Source organism: Danio aesculapii, chromosome 7 (assembly GCF_903798145.1).
Source record: "Danio aesculapii chromosome 7, fDanAes4.1, whole genome shotgun sequence".
NCBI classification, from domain to species: Eukaryota; Metazoa; Chordata; class Actinopteri; order Cypriniformes; family Danionidae; genus Danio; species Danio aesculapii.
This window is the reverse complement of record NC_079441.1, coordinates 13,099,309-13,124,058: the sequence shown is the minus strand read 5'-3', so window position 1 is coordinate 13,124,058 and position 24,750 is coordinate 13,099,309. Positions and strand designations below refer to the sequence as shown.

The window sequence follows — 24,750 nt, the reverse complement described above, 5'->3', positions numbered from 1 at the left end:
CAGAGTCATGAAACTTAGTCCCTGTCAAGCTCCGTTATATGTAAGTATCTTCCATGCTGATTCTTATGTATTCTTCATCTTTATTTCTCTGTCAAACCCATTTGAGTGAAATGCATGTCTCTCGCTTTGAACACAACTTGTATGTTCAGCTAAATATCAGCTGAAATGTTAAGGCCCCATTATACTCAAAGCACAGACTGAGAGCCACACATGTGTTATGTAAATGCCATGAACAAGTGTTAGTTGAAGGGTTTTGAATTGGTTCTGAAAATTAGCTTTAGCAAGCTGTTTTAATCACTTAAAACAAATTCATTTTGGCCTCAAAGCATTGTCATTATTGGTATTTTTGATAGCATTAGCATCAGTAAAATTTTTGATAGCATTAACAAGCATCAGTAGCATTTTTGTTTGATATTACCTCAGATTCATTGATATATTTCAGATTCTCTTGAAATATATCAGGACCTAAAGGGCATAGTTCACCCAAAACTGAAAAAGTAAAGCATTTTAATAGCATTAGGAAGCATTTTGTTTGATATTACCTCAGATTTGTTTTTCAGTTTCTCTTGAAATATATCAGGGCCTTACTTAAAACTGATCACCTAAAACTGATCATCTTATCATTTGTCATCATTTACTTAACATTCACTTATCCCAAACTGTTTTTGTTTCTGTTTTTCTGTTGAACATTAAAGAAGTTATTTTGAAAAATGCTATTAACCAGTAACCATCGACTTTCATGGTATTTGTTTTCCTTCTATGGAAGTCAGTGGTTACAGGTCTTTCAAAATACATTTTTCAAAATATCTTCTTTTGTGTTCAACAGAAAAACGAAAGAAAGAAAACTCATAAAGGTATGGAACCATTTGAGGGAGAGTAAACTTTAAAGTTATTACTTAATAATAATTATTAATATTATTATTACGTATGCTCACTTTAAAGTTAACTTATTGTAACTTTAAAGATGCTGCAGTGTCAACCAAAAATTATAACTCGCATAGGTGCTACTAGAATGTTTAATTCCATATGTTTTTTTTCTCTATTGAATTAATTACATTTATTAAAAAATATAAACAAAAATAAATAAATAAATATATATATATATATATATATATATATATATATATATATATATATATATATATATATATATATATATATATATATATATATATATATGTATATATACACACACACACACACACACACACACACACACACACACACACACACACACACACACACGCAGTTGAAGTCAGAATTATTAGGCCCTCTTTAAATTTGTTACATTTTTTAAATATTTCCAAAATTGTTTAACAACGCAAGGAAATTTTCACAGTATGTCTGATAATATTTTATATAAAAGCAGTTTTTACTTTTTTAAAAAGATTTTAAGGTCAGAATTATTAGCCCCTTTAAGCTATTTTTTTTTTGATAGTCTACAGAACAAACCATCATTATACAATGACTTGCCTAATTACCCTAACCTGCCTAGTTAACCTAATTAACCTAGTTAAACCTTTAAATGTCACTTTTTAGCTGTATAGAAGTGTCTTGAAAAATATCTAGTCAAATATTATTTACTGTCATCATGGCAAAGAGAAAATAAGTCAGTTATTAGAAATGAGTTATTAAAACTATTATGTTTAGAAATGTGTTGAAAAAAAATCTTCTCTTCGTTAAACAGAAATTGGGGAAATTTTTTTTATTTATTTATTATTATTTTTTTGACTGTGACACAATAACTGAGGCCAAACGGTGCAAAAAACAACAACACATTTGTGTAGGGCTGGGCAATATGGCCTTTTTAAAAAATCCTTGATTTTTATTTTTTAACTTTCTTTATTTAATTTTTTTTTCACAAAGAAATTGCTTTACGATTTAAATCGAGACCCAGCCCCTCCCCCACACAAAAATGCTTGGAGTTGAAGGTTATTAACCTACATAACCTTATCATAACTATAATTATAGGATATAAAAATGCTAAAGACAAAAAGCTGTCATTTAAAGATCAAATTTAACAAGCTCTATTTATAATTGCATACAAAGCTTTTACAATAATATTATACATTTAACTATTTTACACAATTACAGTGAAATTAAACTACAGTGAAAGTAAACTCGTAATGATTTAAAAAAAGGGACCTTTTTCAAGATGATGTTTTTCAATGAACATGCATTCAGAGGTTTATTCATTTTTATTTTGTGTTATATCAGTTCATATAAATTACTCACATTAGGCTAGTGGGTTGCATTTCATTGCTGTTATTTGCTTCGGGTCGCTGCATCTTGTAGATAAGTCTAGTGCACTGAATAAGTTTTGTCAGTGATATTTACAGTAATGAACGTCTTTGCGGCTGGGTCACGTTATTTATCCAGAAACAGCAACGTTAGATTCCAACATTAGATCAGTAGCAGTTCTTTAATATACACGTCTTCTCCATTATTTGTCTTATCCATTAGGTTACTTCTCACTGCAAGAAACACAAGGTGTAGTGTGCAGTTTCAAATGCATGTCTGACTGTGAATGCGTGACTGAGAGCCCTGAATCATGGACTCATGCCCTATTTTTTGGCGGGTATGTTTGTGCGTCTGTGCCGTTTTTCATTTCACAGAGCGCAACATTTCTCTGAGTTCTTCCCTGCTCGCTGCTATGTTGTTAGTATGTTTCTCTGGCAATGTGAGGGGGACTACGGAAACCCAGAGGGAAGTGTCACATGTTTGGGTAAAAACCATGTAAACTTCACACTCGAGTTAATCAATAAAATCGATTTATCGCGCAGCCCTACAGTGTGTAAGAAAATGCTGTTTATCAGATGCATGTCAAGTTATATTCGCCATTTCATACAAAAGTTGACAATGTCCATCTCAATTTTATGTAAATGTCTTATGATTTAGCTTGTATTTCGAATAGCTCATAAAAGAGATTGTAAACAGCATTAATCAGCTTCACCATATTATGCTAAATTATGAAGTGTTTAGAACTTATTTATTTGTATGTACTTTTGACACTTAAAACAAATCCACATTTGCGTATCACAATTCATTTGAGTATTTGCTGCAGAAGTCCAATAAGTCATATGATAATGTATTATAACTAGTATGTTTGCTTGTTTTTATTGGGTTCAGTATTTTCTTAAAGGAATAGTTCACCAATGAAAATATACTCTCCCTCTACTAGTTCCAAACCTTTATAAATAAATTTTTCTGTTGAACACAAAAGAAGATATTTTGAAGAAAGCTGAAAACTGCTAACTTTTGTACATCCATAGCTTGAAAACCAAATGCTATGGAAGTCAATGGTTACAGGTTTCCAGATTTCTTCAAAATACAGAATTATTAGTTCAGAATTATTAGCCCCCCTGAATTATTAGTCGCGCTGTTTATATTTGACCCATTTTCTGTTTTACGGAGAGAAGATTTTTTCAACACATTTCTAAACATAATAGTTTTAATAACTCATTTCTAATAACTGATTTATTTTATCTTTGCCATGATGACAGTACATAATGATATATTAGATATTTTTCAAGACACTTCTATACAGCTTAAAGTGACATTTAAAGGCTTAACTAGATTAATTAGGTTAACTAGGTAGGTTAGGGTAATTAGGCAAGTCATTGTATAATGATAGTTTCTTCTGTAGACAGTCGGAAAAAAAATATAGCTTAAAGGGGCTAATAATGTTGACCTTAAAATGGTTCATAAAAAATTAAAAACTGCTTTTATCCTAGCCAAAATAAAACAAATAAGACATTCTCCAGAAGAAAAAGTTTAATCAGACATACTGAGAAAAATTTCCTTGCTCTGTTAAACCTAATTTGGGAAATATATAAAAAAAGAAAAAGAAATTCAAAGGGGGGCTAATAATTCTTTTATTTTTACTTATTTTAATAAGTATGTTTATTGACAATATACATAACATTATGTAGAATGTGAGAATACAAAGAATATCAGGACTCATTTTAAAAATTAGCAAAGACAAATAATAATAACAAAAAGAAAAAATAATAATAAAATAAAATAAAACCAATACAACCCACCCCCCATCCAAACAAGGTATAATTGTCACAAATTTTGTCAAAACATTTCTCATTTTCATGTTACGTAAAGAACGTTGAAATGATTGATGGTAATAACATTGCTCGAGGTTTTTAAATTCTTCACTTTCGCCAATTAGTGAAGTTTTTTTTTCCCTCTCCGCTGTCGCCACTGGCTTGCTTGGTTCGGGATCTGTAGAGCTGTGCATCGATGGATTTGCTCTTCAGTGTTTGGACTCTCAGTAGTGATTTTTAAACCACACTGAACTGAGCTAAACTGAACTGAACTTAAACACTGAAAACTGAACTGACAGTGTTTCAATTTACTATGATCTTCTATGTGAAGCTGCTTTGACACAATCTACATTATAAAAGCGCTATACTAATAAAGGTGAATTGAATTTAATTAATAATAGATAAAAACAATAATGTCCAGTATGATGCTCAAATAAATTACATTTACATATATGATAAAACATTAAATTAAAACAATAACATAAAATAGGAGGAAGTAAAAACAACAACAAAACAACAACAAAACACTAGCAAAACGATAATCATACGAAATAATCAATTATTAAAGTCTAACAGAGGAAATGTGTCAAGAAAAGGTCCCCAAATATAATCAAAGTCGGAGGGCTATCATCAGTGTAAGACTCTATCAGTGGAACACTCCAAGTCAGATTCCCATTTTTGCTTTAATAAGAATCTTTGGTAAGCAGGGAGATTGTTATATGTAGAATATTGTATATGGAGGAAGTTAGACCCTGTGTAGACTCATATCTGGTATTGGGGGCTAATAATTCTGACTTCAGCTGTATATCTATTTTTTTTTTGTTCGACAGAAGGAAAATTCAGTGTTTAACAGTGAAATGAGAATAAATAATTACAGACATTTCAGGTTTGAAATTACAATGAATTGCATGAACATGGCATAAAATAAAGATATAGGATACAATCAGCCAAGAAATGGCTTGGTTTCAGTTTTCTCTGCTCTGCTAAGCTGAGATAAAAGGGCACACACACACACACACAAACACACACACATAATAATCAGAACTCAATCTCACAGTCAGCCGTCCTTTCAGTTGCCTTCAATACAAATTTGAAAAAGTCAATCAAATTCTCATTCAGGAGACTGGTGACCCTTATTTGAACACTTCCTGGGGAATATATCTCCTAGATCCCAAAGGGGAATGTGACTGTCAGCACCTTACAAGATCAGAAAACGAGTCAAGCAGCGAGAAGGATGTGTGACTGGATTGAGTTACTATCACAAGAAGCCCATCTCACGTACAGAATACAGTCAACAAAGAGAAGGGATTTTCCCTCCACTGCTATGAAATCCGATGAGGCTTCAAAGACACTTATCTTTGTGTTAATGTCTGTAATTAACTGCTGAAACCATATTAGATTATCCAGAGCTCTGAGATAAATGGAAACAATGGTGGTGGTTTCGAGGACAGAAGTATGTGTGACATCCTTTATTGTCTCTTTATTCCCATAGACATCTTTCCTCTGCTGAGATTATTTCAGGAGTCACTAATATGCCGCTCAGATTTCTGAAATTTTGGTCAGTCAAGCTTGTATTATAATACAAGCACCATTGAAACTCTAACGATGCGTTCACACCAGACACGGATGAAGCGTCAAGCACGAGTGATTTACATGTTAAGTCAATGCAAAGGCGCGAATAGACATCCTGCAGCGCGAAGAGGCGGCACGAATGACGCAATTCGTGTGAATGAAGCAGCGTAAATTAAGCGTTTTACACGTGAATCACTCGAGTTGGAAAATCTTTAGCGGATGTTACGCCCCATGTGGCTCGGAGGATGAAAAGGGCTAAACATAGGCTGTTTCTCAATTCCAAGAACGCAGAGAACGGACTTGCGTTCTTATGGAGACCGGTCTTGCTACGTCACCTCGGAAGAACGAACTCGGGAGACCGCGAGAACAGAGAACACATCCTGTGAGAAATGAGATGCTTCTTCCCTGGTTCTTCCTGATGGTCACATGACCCTCGCGCATCTTTAACCAAATCTTATTTAAACATTACAGCATTCATACAACAATTTATTGTTTTTCCTCTTTTCACAATCAATACTCTGCATAAAACCCAACATACACAAATATACGCTGCACAATATAAATAAAACTGATTTTAATACAAATTTCAGCAAATAATAACCCTTAATGTGTTTATGCCTTTATTAAGATTTTCATGGTAATGTTTATATTCACAGTTTCATTTAGGGAAACTCCTGAGGTAAATAAGTTTTATCTCTGAACTTTTATTAATAAACCTATATAAGATGCTGCGCTTTCCACCTACATTCGCAATGACTTCTGGGACTTCTAGAGCAAGTTCGATGCTCAAGTCCTTCGGTGTGTCCTCGATATCAAGAACACATCCAGGATATTTCACGCATCCTCTGTTCTTGCGGTCTTGAGTATTGGAACTAAACTTTGGCAGCTGATAATGATGTTAAACGAGAACACGAGGACGCAAAATCACTAAAGAACGCATATTGAGAAACAGCCCTGATTATGACAACCCAATAATTTTTTTAATTCACCTGAGACGTTAGCTGCTATGGATCGACACAGACAACGAACGTGGCAAAAAGTGGTTTGCTTTATTTACAATAAAGATAAGAAAAAAGAATATTTATTGACCCAAAGTATATTTACAAATGTGTACAATAAATGCAAAATAAGCAAACAAATCAATTGAAACAAACCTGATAGAGGGAAGGAAAATAAGCCGTGCCAAATCAAAGAAAATAACACCTTAAACTCTCGCTAACTAGGGCTGTGCAATTAATCGATATTCAGTTTCGACTTCAATTTTGGCTTCTAATGATTTTTTTACACATTTTGTTGCTCTGCAAAGCTCAGTTTCACATGAAAATTACTAAAAGGATGTACTGTAATGTAACATTTGCGCATCATTCATTGATGTACATTCAAATCATTCATCTTTTAAAAGTGCGAAAGAGATTGCTTGCTGTTGTGTGTATGCGCTCGGGCTCAGAGATGAGCAGAGCAACCACCTCTAAAGTCATCTTAATGTGAGCGCTTTAATGGTCAAATACATGCACATTTGTGTCAAAACGCGATGTTTAGTGATTATTCATATTAACCCTCATTTGTGTAATAAACAATAGAGTTGAGAATCAAAAGACATGTGAAAGAGAAACCATAAATTAGAACCGCATTGCTCTTAATGTGACAGCGCACAATATTTTTCTTATCATTAATCAAACAACAAAAGGAGAAAATCCCTCACTGTTCTTGACTGAAGGACTTTTGTAGCTATAGTTTTTTTCTTACAGTGAGGATGCTTAAAGCACAGCTTGTTTCATATTTTAATTCTATTGTATTTATTTGCCTTTCCTTATTTACAGAGAGGAAAATAACTGTGCATATATACAGTTAAAGTCAGAATTATTAGCTCTCCTGAATTATTAGCGGCCCTTTATAAATTTCCCCAATTTTTGTTTAACGGTAAGATTTTTTTTCAACCCATTTCTAAACATAATAGATTTAATAACTCATTTCTAATAACTGATTTCTTTTATCTTTGCTATGATGACAATACATAATATTTTACTAGATATTTTTCAAGATACAAGCATTCAGATTAAAGTGCGATTTAAAGGCTTAATTAGGTTAAATAGGCAGGTTATTGTATAACAGTGGTTTCTTCTGCAGACTATCAAAAATATTGCTTAAAGGGGCTAATAATATTGACCTTCAAATGTTTTATATATATATATATATATATATATATATATATATATATATATATATATATATATATATATATATATATATATATATATATATATATATTTAAACCTGCTTTCATTCTAGCCAAAATAAAATATGACAACAAATATGACTTTCTCCAGATAAAAAGTATTATAGGAAATACTGTGAAAAAATTCCTTGCTCTGTTAAACATAATTTGGGAAAAATAAAAAAAAAATTCACAGGATGGCAAATAATTTTGACTTCAACTGTATATTGTTCTGAATAATCGTGATTACAGTTATGACCAAAATAATTGTGATTATGATTTTTCCTATAATCGAGTAGCCCTAACACTAACTAAACCCTCCCCATCTCTAAATAGCTGAAGAGAAATCTGAAGATAGAAAAAAACATCTTCAGCGTCACATACCCCTCACCAAACTGCACTCGCTGAAAAAAACATACAAAGGGTAGCACCCGCTTCTGACCTAATGGATTAACAGAGAATCAACTATTTGATTAGATGATTAGATGTACAACTCCAAAAAAAAAAAAAAAAAAAAAACTAAAGCTAACCAGAGAACAGGACAGGCTCACAAATGTCACACAGAAAGACAGAGTAGTGACAAGAGACAAAGGACTCGGCTCGGCTTATTCTTATAGTTTTTGGAGGAGCTGAGGAACTCACAGAGCTGGGTGCACCTCCGAAAGGATCTAGTGGACTCAGACACGGTGCCGAGCGAATCTACGCTGTTTTTAGCCTTCCTAAAGCACATAAAGCACAGCTACTCTCTCAATAAAATCCATGTTAGCTTTTTAGCAACAAAACTAGTCACCGGGCAGGCAGAAACCCTGCCCATGACGTGAATCCACATCTATTGTGAAGTGAATTTGACACGCGAATGACGTGAGTAAACTAAAGTATGGCTGTATATCTGTCTACACCACACAAGTAAGCACCAAACTCCATAAAAGCACTTGTTTGAATATTAGTTCTAATTGTGTGTAGTAATGTGACAGGAAGAGAGCAGATCAGGGCGTGAGCTGTTAAATCCTATCTGTGTTAATCTCTGCAGACCAACATATCCTGTTGCAACCACAACTTCACTTATTTCTCATTGCGTTTGACTCTAAGTTCTTGACTTAAATTATGTGAATGATTGCATTTAGAAACAAGAGTAGTACGCTTTTAGCACACTTCTCACACTCATTCAGTGCTTGTGTGTAGTAAATCATGTTTTATCTTTAGAAGTTGAATGGTCAAGATGGTCATGTTAATTCAAATGTCTTTCATAATTTGCTTTGTCACTTGATAATTTTTTTTGGTGCCAGTAGCATATTAAGTTATTCGTAAGTGCATTGTTTTGTATCTGAAACTTGTGTTTTTGTATTGTGTGGCAGGGCAAGTGTGTGCTGACAGTTGATCTGTGTGATGGGACGCTCTGTGAAGGAGAACAGGACGAGGTGTTGTTCTTCCTGTTGTTCACCGGCTCTGTTCAGACACATATAACCAGCACACTGAAGGTCAACCATGCCACTCTTCAGGCTGTGTGTCCAGGTGAGCATGTTATGGGGCCTTTGAAGTATGAAGTATGTGATGCTTACTGTTACCTTTAAATGTTGTTAAATTAAGTTTTTTGTAAAATGTGTCCTGTCCTTTGGAATATGGTTTCTCAAAATGAGGTTTATTAGGGCAGTGTTTCTCAACCACTTTCCGGAGGACCACCAGTTTTGCACATTTTCCCGGTCTCCTTAACCAAGCACACCTGATTCAGATGATCATTAGCAGAGACTGAAAGACCTGTAATGGGGTGTGACAGATACAGGAGACATCCAAAACATGCAGTGTTGGCAGTCCTCAAAGAATGTGGTTGAGAAACACTGTGTTTGGAAACTGGGGGTTGGAGAAATAAAAAAATTGTAGACTTTTTTTTAATTTATTTTTTGTTTAGACTTCATTTTAAACATGTCAAAAATAAAATAAATGTGATTAAGCATAGCAAATAATACAACTCAATACAAAACAATTTTAACTCGTACATGTCCGAAAAGGAATAGCATATGCAAAACCAAAAATGTAAATCATACAAATGTAGAATTAAATAAATAATAGAAAAATTCTGCCTAGTTAACCTAATTAACATAGTTAAGCCTTTAACTCTCACTTTAAGCTGAATAGAAGTCTCTTAAAAATATCTTGTAAAATATTATTTACTGTCATCATGGCAAAGATAAAATAAATCAGTTATTAGAAATGAGTTATTAAATCTATTATGATTAGAAATGTGTTGAAAAAAAAATCTTTTCTCCGTTAAACAGAAATTGGGGAAAAAAATAAACAGGGGGGCTAATAATTCTGACTTCAACTGTATAAATAGATGCATATGTACATTTTATATGGATGACTTCATCTGCACAAGGTGGCAGTATTGCTCCAATCAATATAACATGTATGCTTAGTGATCCTATTAAGGACTCAAAGGTGGATTGAGTCAAAGTAAACACAATGCATCTCATATACTGAGGGACTTCAGTGGCCAAACTGATCAGCTGTGTGTTTGCAGCACGTATTTGGGAATATCTACACTGTAAAACCCAATAAGTTAGGGTAACTCAAACCAATTGAGGATACCGATTGCAACAAACCATTTAAGTTCAAAAACTAATCCTAATGAGTACTGTGAACTTAAATCCATTTGAGTCAACTAATTTATTTGAGCACAGTAAAACCCAATAAATGAAGAGAACTCAAAACAACTGAGTATTGTAAAACCCAATAAGTTAAGGAAACTAAGACTGTTTGTGGAAACCGATTGCTATATGCTACCAAAAACCATTTGAGTTAAAAAAAAAATCTACAGTATATGAGTACTGTGAACTTACCCCATTTAAGTTGAAGTAATGAGGTCTTTATTTAGCTCATTACCTTCAACACTGAGTTCAAAACTCTTTTCAAATGAGTAGAATTAACTTTCAGTCAATTTTGAGTTAACTACACTCATTTCATTTGATAAAGTTGACTGTTGGGTTTTACAGTGTATACTGTATGGATTAACCTGTTCTTTTCTTGTTAAATGGTGGCTTTTTTTGCATGTTGTGTGTAGGGCTACACAATATATTGTTTGAGCATTAATATCGCAATGTGTGCATCTGCAATATTGACACTGTATCCCATAAGTTGGGTTTACAGTTGACCAGGAGCCAAAAATTTATAATTTTGTTTTCAAAGTGGAAGTCTGACTGTTTTTAAGGCCTGTGACTGTATGAACATTTCAAGAGAGTTTAAAGCATTAGAGCACTAGAAATTGTACCATTTGTAACTTTAATAAAGATGCATTATATTTATTATTTATACAATGAAGACAATGCAGTGTTATTTTTACATTTGATTTTTCCAATTTCTGTACCTGAATACCGTTTGACAAAACCGTAAAGCAACACTGCTTGGAGTTTGTTTATTATATTTATGTATGATTCAATCCCCTATTCGCAATCAATCTGAATACATTTTCCAAATAGACTTATTAAAGGCATCTGATGAAACTGTATTCCTATTGTAATATTTGATAAAAAAAATATATATACATCACAATGTCCGATTTTTCCAAAATTGTGCAGCCCTAGTTACATGTTTTAATTGCTTGTTTGGTCACTGAAGTGAACGCTTTCTATGGATACGCTCGCTCAGCTTGAATGAATGAAGTTGAGCACAGCAATGTTTATATCGTAGTGATGTCTTTAGTGTCAGGTGTAATGTCTTAGCAGTCAGTGAAGAGGATGATCTGCTGATGGAGGGGATTACAGGGACGGTGCTTTTGTAGAATTACTGAGGTTCTGTAATAGTTTTAATTAATTGCTTATTAGTTGGTATTTTAATCTTTGAAGTTATCATGAACAGGACGTTTTTTTATGTTGATGTGCTTCTGATTGAAAATGAATATTGAGTAGGGGGCAGTTACAGTAATCCATCCTGCTGCTGATAAAAACATAAACAAGTTTCTCCAAGTCTTCACTGGAAACAATGCATCTTATTTTTGCAACGTTTTTGAGATGATAGTATGCTGATTTACTGACTGCTTTGACATGACTATTGAAACTCAAATCTGACTCCAAAGTCACATCAAGATTCTTGACTTTTGTTGTTTGACCATTAGAGCCATGGTTCGTATTCACCTTGAGAACCTCATCTCTGTTCCCAAATGCAATGACTTCAGTTTTCTCTTTGTTTAACTGCCCATGTTATGGGTGTCTACTTTGTTAGAGAGGTGGGGTTAAGAATATTGTGGCTGAAGTCGTCAAACTGATGTCACCAGAGAAGAACAGACACTTCAAATGCAGAAGCAAATAACCAGACTTTGATTAAAGATTACCAAAACAGTTTTTTTCATTGACGTGCATTAATTTGCACAGATTAATTGAACCCCCTAAAGCAGGGGTTCCCAAACTTTTCCCCACGCCCCCCCAAAATAACAGTTCCAGTGACTTGGGATTCCCACTATCCTCTGAGGTGGTTATAAATATGCAAACATTGCAACGTTGCAAACAACTGTGCACACACACCAATAGGCCTATATAAACGCAAGCATATTGACAGCAAAAAAAAGTCTTAATAGCCATATATATATATATATATATATATATATATATATATATTTCTTGTCATTTATTCATTTGTTTAACCTCATGTAATGGTTTATTTTGGAGACGGCCACTTGAAGATCGAAATCTGTTAAGAAAATTTTTTTGATGTATGTGAGGGCATGGTGGCTGAGTGGTTAGCAATGTTGCCTCAAAGCAAGAAGGTTGCTGGTTTAAGCCCCGGCTGAGTCAGTTGGCATTTCTATTTCTATTTCTAAGTTTACATGATGGCATGTTCTCCCTGTGTTGACGTGGGTTTCCTCTTTGTGCTCTGGTGTCCCCCACAGTCCAAAGTAGTGTGTGTGTGTGTGTGTGTGTGTGTGTGTGTGTGTCTCTGAGTGAGTGTATGGATGTTTTCCAGTACTGGGTTGCAGCTGGAAGGGCATCCGCTGCATAAAACATATGCTTGATTAGTTGGTGGTTCATTCTGCTGTGGTGACTAAGTTGAAGAAAACTAAGTTGAAGTTGGTGTGTGGACTAAGTTGAAGAAAAATGAATGAATGAATGAATATACGTGAGTGCTGTAAATGTGTCAAAGTTTAGGCGTCACTGCTATTGCAGTGTCTCTCTTTCTTTCTTTCTTTGTTTCTTTCTTTCTTTCTTTCTTTTTACTGTCTAGTTCCAACAAACCTGTTTTTGTTGTTTATGGTTTTATGCATCCATGATAGAGTATTCGACACTTATGCACACTGTTTCAGTGTTTTTTTTTTGCATTGACTGCAAATCAAAATCAACCTTTTACATTGTAAGTATTGAATGTATTTCTAAAGCCGGATTAGTCTACATATTTCTTAATTACATATTTCTTAATTATATTTCTTAAACATGTTGCAACATATTTATGTTCATTTCCCAGCCACTGTTTCTTTAAGACCAATGCTGTAATTTTGATGTACTTTGGTTAAGTCACAATACATGCAATGTTTTTCTGAGGTGCGATTTCTGACAGACTGGCGTTCATTTGTAATTGCTGAATGCAAATGTAAATGTCAATAAAAACAATCAACTCATGTCAGATTCACAAAAAAAAAAATCTGAAGTTATGATGACATTTTCACAACTCAAAGTTTTTATCAAATTAGTTTTTTGTAAATCGATCAAATATTTGTGTTGACATATGGCAACTCTGTGCAATAGTGGAATATGCAATATTGCAATAGGTTAGCTAGCTAGCAAGGTCAGCTGTGAACTTTTAAGTTGTAACCATAACAACATGAATGCTAGTAGTATAATGTTGATTAGTCATATGTTAATGGAATTTGAATTATGGATAAAATCTTAATTTTAATGGCAATACTTTTGATTAGATGTAAATACAGGGAACAGTGTATTAGAGAGCACCACCATGTTCTATGGTAAGTGAATGAAGAAAAGGACAGAGCTGGCTCTTCCTGCAGATGAAAGTGAGGATGAGATGTGCTTTAGTGACCATGAGAATGATGCAAATTGGATATTTGATAAAAGCAGTGATGGAGACAGTTCAGGTAAATTAGCTCAGAGGCAGATAAGACAGGCGTAGTATAGTATATAGTATAATATATAAACATTGTTAGCTAATAGCTACATTATTCTGATGCATCTGGATATATTAGACTTGCTATTTATCTGTTATAATATTTACTGGAGGAAATATTTATATTTACTGTGTTGTAAACATGATAATATAATATTATGATTGTTTTCAATAATATTCTGCAATAAGAATGCAATCAATGAAAGCTGTTGGAATATGAGTTGTTGGAAAGTATTCATAAGGTGTCATTTATAAGTTCTGTGTTAAAGCTTATAATAGTGCAACACCAATTGAATCATTTCAAACAACAAAATTATTAATTATAAGGAAAATTCTAATTTATAAAATTCTAAGTTAGATCCACTGTTGGACGTTGTTGCCAAATGGAAACATATCATAAAGTACCTTAAAAAAACTTTCCTAAAAAAATCTTTTTACAGCACTTTAAGTAAAGCCATTTTAAGAAAAGAAAAACAGTCAAATTTTTTTTTAATAGATTTGTCATAATGTGTGCAGTAGAGGGTTAAATATATAATAACAACATGTTTTTTTTCTCCTCCACTTCTGGTCAGTCATCCACATCAGTTATTGTCTTATGTGTGTTCGACTGCAGTCCTGATGTGTTATTTTTTTTCTTTGTTCTTTGCAGCTCATAACTGCTGTGAATCAGTGCTGGTCACCCTGTGCTCCACGGGGCCTGACGGTTTGGTTCGTTCTCTGGCCACCGAACCCTTGGTCTTCATGCAGGACCTAGCTTTCGACATGGCCCAGTTCTTGGTGAGCACGGTGGGGCAGACAGGTGTCCTGGAAGAGGCTCTACTACTGGACGAGCATCAGATCCCCCTGCAGGAGTGCGAAAAGCTGGACCTGAGTCTGTCCCTGGCCCTCAAACACCTCACGCTGCCTCCTGGATGGAGCCTGATGGGAAATAACACACGTGAGTGAGGCCTGCAGGAGGCTAGTGGTTAGATTTGTCCTGGTGATTTTTGTTTATCTGTTTATATGCCATGGACATCACAATTACACTAGACAAACCAAATGCATTTAATTTGCAACACTTGTCCAAGGGAGACTTGACTTTATAAATAAAAAATAAAATGAAAATAAAAAACAATTAAACAATATTATAATTCTTTACATAAAATTGCTATAAGGTAAATGCAAAGGCAGCATACTCAAAAGTCTAGGTGTGAAAGCACCCTTAGTCTATAATTAGTTTGTTTGTTTCGGAACCTGGTGCGTTTCCCCAGTTAGTGCGTTTGGCATATATGAATCTGCTACGAGTCTCTGCTCGATTGAAATGAACTCTGGAGAGGATCGATTGTTGTGAGAAAACAAAATGATACGAGCCGGCTATATCACAGTGTAATATGTATATGTAATAGGTAAATATATGGCTATATGAAGAGAGAATTATGAGTAGGGTGGGATGCCATTCCTGGTAAATGTGCATTTCTTTTTCAATTTAAATTTCAATTTTAAGTGACACTGCTCATCCCCTACACTTAGAGTTTCAGCTCCTTCTTTCTGGTCGCAGGTTTTTAGTATTAAGCTGTAGAACGAAACGATACAAAAATAGTTTCATACCAGCAGCCATTAGATATTTAAATAAGGCGTAGACTAAAGCAAAGGTATTTCGGTGACCTGTATATTTTAGATCGTTTTAAACATTTATTTGGGGGGGGGGGGGGGGGGTGGACACTTGAAGTGATTATTCATTTATACTTTATAAGTGTTTTTATGTTTATGTTTTATGTCCTAATGTTCATTTGTTGTTGCTACTGTGTGAGTTCCTTTGTGTGTCACTGTTGTGAGATGAGGACTTATGACTGCAAACCAAATCTACCTTCGGGTATAAATAAAGTAACCTAACCTAATTTCATGTCAAATACGAAAGTGAAAGCATGCTGAACTATTAATGACAGCTGTTTATCCATTAGGAAAACTGACCGAACTGCAGTCTTGGTTTATCTGTTATTTCTCTCTATAATGTAAAGCCTATAATGCATAATTCTAGCCAAGGGAGAGTCCATCCGTGGATGTCACCATTCAAAATTAAAGCGCAGCTTTTCACTTAAAACGTTTTGTTTCTCATTGCCATAAATTAAAATAAGGACGCATGACAGCTGAGCAATAATAATCCATGAAACTATGACCAATGTGAGGAGAGTTTACTCACACGTGACTTGTTTTAGCTCTTTTGGTCCGTTTAGAAACTTTGCCATGTGAAAGTGAACCGGTGTAAAAGGTGTACAGGTGTAAAAGCACAATAAAAATACCCCACTAAGACATATACTTTACATTTACTTCCTAATTTTAGGCATTCCACAATTTGGTTCCCTTAACAGAGAAGAAAGATTGAGCAAAGAGAAGTCTTACACTTTGGAACAAGACAGTCATCATTAGTAGTTGTTTGTAGGGCTGGGTGATAAAACAGTATCTGTATTTATTGACGGTATGCCATTGTCAATATTGATTAAAAAAGTCTGGTATAAACCACTATAGTTTTATTAAAACATGGCTGGCTGAGCACGCACTAGTAAGCTTGTTATTTCCAATGGAGGTGAACGACTAAAGCAAGCAAATAGAAAGCGCTCCGCACGTGCACACCAGAGCTTGTGAAATTAATCTTTGAATAAATTTTGAAATGACAACTTTTTTCTTTAGCATTTTTATATCCTAAAATTATAATGATGAAAATGTTATATAGGTTAGTAACCTTCAACTCCAAGCATTTTTTTTAGGGTGGAAAAAACTATTTAAATCTTAAAAAGGCTATATCGCCCAGCCCTAATTAATTGACATCTTACAGATGTTGATCTACCTTAAAGTTTGCCTGCCATCGCACACTCTTTGTAACATATTTTTTAATCAAGTTTAAGAGTCTCTTTTACACTTATGTTTATTTTATTATGACATAAGAAACAATGTGCTTTTGTATATTAAAACTATTTGGCTTAGTAACGTTAGTATCGGGTTGACGCGGTGGTGCAGTGGGTAGCACGATTGCCTCACAGCAAGAAGGTCGCTGGTACAAGCCTCAGCTGGGTCAGTTGGCATTTCTGTGGAGTTTGCATGTTCTCCCCGGGTTCACGTGGGTTTCCTCCGTATTGTATGTGTGTGATTGAGTGTTTCCCAGTGATGGGATGCAGCTGGAAGGGCATCCGTTGCGTAAAACATATGCTGGATAAGTTGGTGGTTCATTCCACTGTGGTGACCCCTGATTAATAAAGGGACTAAGCTGAAAAGAGAATGAATGAATATTAGTAAATTAAAATAAAGTGGTTAAATAAAAAAAAATCTTCTAGGCTTCATTTCTAAATGATTTGTTAAAAGATTTTCAATAATTATCTGTACCAAATGATTTGAAACGTTGTATCGTGATATTTTATTTTGCTGTATCGCCCAGCCCTAGTTGCTTGTGTTGCTCTGTGAGAGGTCTGATACCTACTAATGAATAGATCAGAAAACAGCAATGGTACAGTACATCAGTGTTTCCCAACACTGTTCCTGGAGTCACACCAACAGTACATATTTTGGATGTCTCCCTTTTCTGACCCATTAACTTCAGGTGTTGGAGTCTCTTCTGATGTTATGATGAGTTGATTCAGGTGTGTTTGATTAGGGAGAGGTTGAAAATGTGTACTGTTGGTGTGCCTTCAGGAACAGGGTTGGGAAACACTGCAGTACATGATTATTCAAACACTTAAAAACCATTTTAAGATTAATGAAATTATTGAAACTAGCAAAACTATAAAGGTTACGTTTGCTAAATGACGTATCATGAGTAAAGCTAACAAAAGCAAACAAAATATACAAAAAATCCACGAATGTCTTATTCCACCCCATTAAAGCAAAAAGCGAAGGTTCTTTGTCATTTCTGACTTTCTGGCAAATTAAAGATAAAGGGATTGATCACCTAATTCGGTCATCATTTACTCCCCCTCCAAATATATCAAGTTTGAATTTCTTTTCCCTGTTTAACACAAAAGAAATGTCAGTGGCTACTTATTTAGTAGTTTTCTTTTGAGATGATAACTTATATATGTGAGTTAATATTTTGAAAGCCTGAAACTCACATGTAAACTCACACTGTAAATGAATCTGAATTGCAAGATACAAATTGAAATTGAAGAAATACATTCAAAACTGTGAGAAATAAAGTCAAAATTGCCAGATTTTACATTAAAATGCCTCTGCTAATGCAGTAACGTTGGACCTTAACAGGGAGAAATACCATCAAAAACAGATCTGCGATAAGGTTACAATAATGATTTATACACTCTGAATAGTGATAAATAAAAGTATACCGTTTTTTTATTCTATGGTGAAACAAAAAAGAAACCGTGCAAATAAATGCCACTAAATAAACAAAACATCATTCATTTTTCTTTCGACTTAGTCCCTTGTTCATCAGTGGTCACCACAGCGGAATGAACCACCAACTAATCCATCACATGTTTTACACAGCGGATGCCCTTCCAGCTGCAACCCAGTACCGGGAAACATCCATACGCACACACATCAATTTACCTAAACCGCATGTCTTTGGACTGTGAGGGGAAACCGGAGCACCTGGAGGAAACCCACACGAACACGGGAAGATCATGCAAACTCCACACACAAATGCCAACTGACCCAGCCGAGGCTTGAACCAGCAACCTTCTTGCTGTGATGCGACAGTGCTAACTACTGAGCCACCGTGCCACCACAATTTTGATTTCTAAAGCAAAAATAAATATAAAACAAAAAATATTTAATAATTTTTTTTCTTTTTCTGTTTTCTTTTTTTGCTTTATGAGGTTCATTATTGGTCGGAAAGAAAATAACATAATAAATAATAATCCAATATAATAATATTGATACATATAGATGGACAGAACCATAAAATCATGCACTGATACAATTCACAACACAAGAAATTGTCAGGAAAACATAATTGTACACTAAATAAGTATATAAATCATAAGGTAAAATATCACATATATACAAAAACATACATGCAGAAAATAACATGAAAATAATAATACATCTGCCATTTTTTATGTGGATTTTTTTTTTATGTGAAGCTGTCATAAAAATGCATGTGCACGATTAAACTAAATATTTTCTGATTATCGCCAGTAAAACTAATTGTATTCGATTACTTTTGTGCATGAAGTCCATTTATAGTGCTTAGCATTACAACCAATTACAAATATTTGGAGAGCTTATACATATTATGGCCAATCAGAGGTGCCATTTTATTTTATATCCTGCATTTAGTGCCGTTTAGTAGACCATTAGGAGATTCATTCATTCATATTCTTTTCGGCTTAGTCCCTTTATTAATCAGGGGTCGCCACAGCAACCTTCTATTGAGATTGGGTTGTTTTGTCTATAGGTAGGGTTCCAGTTAATAGTTTGTACTCCTTTCAATAAATTTTTTTAAACCATTGGGAATGGCATTAATTACTGTGTTGTATTTTACTGAGGGTTCAAAATTCTACTTTTTAGGAAACTCAGAAAATGAATATAACTTTTTGCAGTGTATAAACAGCAGTGTGGTTGGCCCTGTAGGGGGCATCTGAGCATTAGTATTAGCCTTCACTAGACTCATGACTTTGATAATTTTGATTTGTAACATTCTACAAGGTCAATAAAACAAAAACAGTCATATTTGATATGAAGTTGCACATGTTTTACTATAAAAATATATGCGGTTATATTTTAGAATGCTAATGGATTCTTATTCGTGGACACGTCCCAAGTTAGTCTTGGCCTATAATGTCTTGTGCCTCCCTTTTGTAATTTTTTAATTCTTTTTTTGGATATCATTACAAGTTTAGAAGGGAATGTTCTGGATGATTTTAGAGCTCGTATTTGCAGCCAAACAAATGTCCCTAAATGACATTCCAGATCAGGCTCCAAGTAATCAGAACGGTTGTTTTGGGTTCATGACGGCTGACGGGTCACTTACAGTTTGAGGATAATTACTGTTGTCAGATCTTTTTAAATGTTTAATTAGTCAGAATTGTTTTTGCACTGGTTGTTCCCTGTTCTCTTTGGCCTCGTCTTAAACAGCCTGTGTCGTAAATTATTATGCTTGACAGTTGTTCTTGTGCTATTTTTATTTGAAGTAAATATCAATTGCTAACAAATTTTTATATTCATATATAATATAATATAATATAATATAATATAATATAATATAATATAATATAATATAATATAATATAATTTAACATAATATAATTTTTATAATATAATATAAAAAAATAATTAGTTTACTGTATAGTATAATATAATATAATATAACATAATATAATATAATTTAATATAATGTAATTAATATAATATAATATAACATAATATAATTTTTATAATATAATAAAATATAAAAAATAATTAGTTTACTGTATAATATAATATAAAATAATATAATATAACATAACATAACATAACATAATATAACATTATATAATTAATATAATATAATATAATATAATATAATTAATATAATAAAATGTAATATAATTAATACAATATAATTAATTATAATATAATATAATATTATTAATTATAAAGTAATTAATATAATATAATAAAATAGTTTTAAAATCAAATTAAATAAATAATTAAAATAGCATAATATAATATGGGGATCCTCGAGTCATCTTTGCTTTCTTAAGGACTACTAGACCTTTCTTGAATGCTGCTTGTGTACCAAATCATAATTACAATCACCTGTTGACATCACCTGTTTCTAATCACAACATTATTTAACCAATTTACCTGATTACTAGCCCTAAACTGCTCCTGTGCCTACTGTTTTTGCAATGTGTTGCAGGTTTTAATGACAGGAAAGGATGTATATTTATAAATGAAATGAAGTTGACCAGACAGAGCATGAAATATTTTGTGTTCATATTAGGGTTGGGTCGATACATGATGCCATCATTCATCGCCGATAGACGTCACGATGCTGAGTCGGCATCGCGATCCTCCGCCCCGCCACCATCGCAGCAGCAACCCGCTCACGAAAAATAAACACTTAAACCCCGTTTACACTAATACGTCTTAGTTTTAAAATGGCATTTTAGAACGAAAACGATCCACGTCCACATTGGCGTTTCATCTAGTGTTTTAGAAAAAACTACTTCCACACTATACTGCTGAAACCGCACATCACGTGACCACACACACACAGACATAAGCTGCATAATGGTAAAATGGCACACTATACACTATGCATTCATGTACTATGTACTATGTACACTCAACAGCATAGTATATATAGGTAGTGCCGTCCCAAATGGAACACTAATGTTATATAAATAAATAAAGTTTGCTCACGCAGCGGAAGAGGCGGAGCTATCGGGCGCACATGTTGGATAACTTTATTTATGTTGCATGGTGAAAGCAAAATTCTCCTACGACATTGATTATAGCGCCTCCAGGTGGTGAATGCGGTTATACTCATGGCTGGTATTATTTGATAGTTTGGTCATTTATTTCACTGATTTGGCAACCATCAGACGTCATCAGGGAAACGGTTTGAATTTCCGCTTAGTAAAAAAACATTAGTGTTCCATTTGGGACGACACTACATACATATACTATGCTGTTGAGTGTGTAAGTGCATAAGTACATAGTGCATAGTGAATAGTGTACCATTTGAGACGCAGCTACTGTCATGGGCTCGTCTAAGCTCCAGCTTCAGCTTCAGCTCAGCTGGTGCTTTGAGGACAAAACCTCAGATAGCACTGCACGTCGAACAGTTTATCATGTACTACTGCTGGATTGTGTTTCGCTATAAATGTTAAAGGTGATATTTAATTGATCTTGTCTCTATCTAACAACTCTTCTGTCTTTTGAATCTATCAGGTAACGTGTCACAGCGTCAGTACTCTGCTTCAATCTTTCGCTTTCACGCGTGTACTTAGTAATTTTAGCGAAAACCTCAGATACTGTTGGTTGGTTCCTGTTGGTTGTGCACCTTTTTTACCAACCAAGACGCCATTATAATGACACAGATCACTCTGCCTAATCCCAGAGTTTTGTGGAAAAAGTGATTGACAGGTGGTAATTTGTGTGTAACTTATCTTTATTTATTTATGATTTCGTTATGGGTAAAACAAAAATCATGCGGGTCACGTAGTTGAAACGGTAGGCTACAAATAATTCATTCGTTATGAATTAATTATTCATAAATAGTTAATTCACTGCTGCCTATGACGACAATGCCATCTTCCATCGCGATGTTTCACATTAGACATCGTACGATGCCAAATTGGTCGACATCGCCCAACCTTAGTTCATATTGTCAGCAATGAAATACAAGTCAAAGGAAATTTGGAAATCACTGCTTTCGTTTTTATTTGCATTTTCCATACTATCCTGACTTTTTCTGATTTGGGGTTGTAATCAAGATGGGGTCAATACATAAACTCTTAATCAATCTATAGTTAATCTAAGTATTAAACAATTAAACTGTTGATGATCAAACTTACAAAAACATGATTATATCGTGCTATATAGAGTATATCAGGATATGAGATGACTTGCTGTATATCATGAAATGAGAATTTATTTCATATCGACCAGCCCTAAGTTAAAATATTGTACATGTTGTCTTCTATGCTTATTTATGTGTCTATTTCTATAAATTAATTTGATGCAAACAGATCTTGTCTTGAAATTTACTATGTTAACTTTGTGTGTCAGGACTGGAACCTCAAGAGACGCTCCTTCATTTTGCTGCTCGTCGCGGTCTTTCCAAAGTGGCCAGTTTTCTCCTCAAGCAGCCCGGAGCCCAAGAGGCCCTTGACCTGCGTAACAAACAGGGGGCCACACCGGTGCTGATCGCCCAGAACCGAGGACACACAGCACTGCTGGAGCTCTTCAACATGTAAGGAACACTCCTGCATCTAAACGCACAATGTAGACATCAGTGCTTCTCATTTCTTGTTCAGATTTTTGCTGTTGTTCAATAAAAAGTCAAAAGTAAAAGTTTAAACGGGACCTTTTATGCAAGCAGCACTTTTACAAGGGATTTAAACACTGTTGTGTATTCACAGTGCATGAATATAGCCAGCCTCTAATGGTAAGAATGTATTAATTCATTTTTTTAGAATCACACTTGACAGCAGAAACACTTTGATTGACATTCTCCATTTGTACATGTCATCAGAGAGGGGAAAGCCCCGTCCATTAGTGACGATCTCTCCCTCATTAGCATAGACTGCCCTAAGTGAGAAGCAGCCATCTGCTACTAGAGTTTTCATGCTGTACCTGTTGAAGATAATGTATTTAAGATAATGACATTGTAAATGTAATCTTTTTACATTTTCATTTTTTTTTGCAGATAATGTTAGTGCTGTTTTGCTCATGCATTAAAATATTTTCTCTCTCTTGTTTTCTTGCGATCACGACATTAATTTTCATGTGATCTCGACATAACAAAAAGTTATGTTGGGATCATGACTTTTTTTATCTCGTGATCTTGACATAACAAAATATGTCTTGGGTATCTTCTTAGAATAAGCAGAAAAAAATAGGTTGTCTGGTCTTACATTGGGCAATAATAATAAATAATAATAATAGTTAATACATAAATAAATAAAAGCCAAAAAATAAGTTGTAATGACGAGAAAACAACTTTTTATTATGTTGAGCACACGAGAACATTAGGTCGTGATCACGAGAAAACAAGAGAGAAAAAAATGCATGATCTTTAAGGACCTCCATAGTTTTGAATCTACCACTATGCTGATACACAGGTGATTTTAGCTCCGCCCTCTTTTGAAAAGAGCACATCTCATTTGATTTTAAAGCGACAGTCAACGAAACAGCACAATATGGATCAAAGCCTAAAAGGGGCAGTTTTAAAGAGTTATAAGACACTATTTGGGAGGTATTTCGAGTTGTAATTTCATATATACACTTTAGCGACATCAGAGACTTATTTGACTTTTTTTTTTTTTTTTTTAAAGGGGCATAATAGATCCCCTTTAAGTAAAATCCAATTGGCCCTGAGCTTTTGACATAGAAGAGCTTCTACCATTGAAACGTCCAGCTTGAAATATCTTTTCCATTATCCACTTTTTCCCTACATCCCATGATGCCTTTTGCATGAATTAAGGCAAATGAACTGTGTACAAGGAGGGGTCATTATCAAGGCCACACAGAATCTGTGGATATTTTTTGCTATTTCTACACCCAATTTTGTAATGCAAATCTGTGAATTTACGTGGAATGTTTTTGAGAGTTTAATAACTGAAAAACATGAAATAAAAATAAAAACTTTTCAACTTTTATTTAAAAAGTGAACAATGCAAATCCTAATAGATATACTTGTTTGGTAAACAAAGCAAGTCTTTCAAATGATGCATCTACTAAAAGACTGTATTGTAAATAAGTCATATAAACGTGCATATTATTCAATACTAATACTGAAATTAGTATACAATCTGAATACATATATATATTTACACACATTTACTGTACATAAGTGAATGAATAGACTCAATGATGTGCTAATAATCTGCGTAAATATGTGGATTTCTGTGAGCACAATTTCCGTGCAGGCCTGGTCATTAGTCTCTTTAAAGTTCATCCATTGAATATGATACTATTGAATACTACATATTAGACTTCTCAAATTACTTTTAGCAAACCTTCACGGACTATCATAGTCACAGCTGTTGAGCACATGAACACAATGGCAAATCAGATGTTCAAGGGCTTATTGACACCAAAGGCATTTTGGATTCTTAAAATGCGAGACGCAACCGTTCGGAGTCGCCATTGAAAAGGAAAATC

At 34.1% G+C, this 24,750-nt stretch overlaps 1 protein-coding gene across 1 annotated transcript; it reads left to right on the top strand.

The window, feature by feature from the left end:
- Nucleotides 1-22,841, top strand: si:dkey-172h23.2 (uncharacterized protein LOC393772 homolog). The gene is made up of 4 exons (XM_056461062.1): nt 1-40; nt 9,198-9,354; nt 14,597-14,884; nt 22,654-22,841. The coding sequence occupies exons 1-4, from the start codon at nt 8-10 to the stop codon at nt 22,839-22,841; spliced, it is 666 nt and encodes a 221-aa protein (XP_056317037.1). The 5' UTR covers nt 1-7.
- The last annotated feature ends 1,909 nt before the right edge of the window (nt 22,842-24,750 follow it).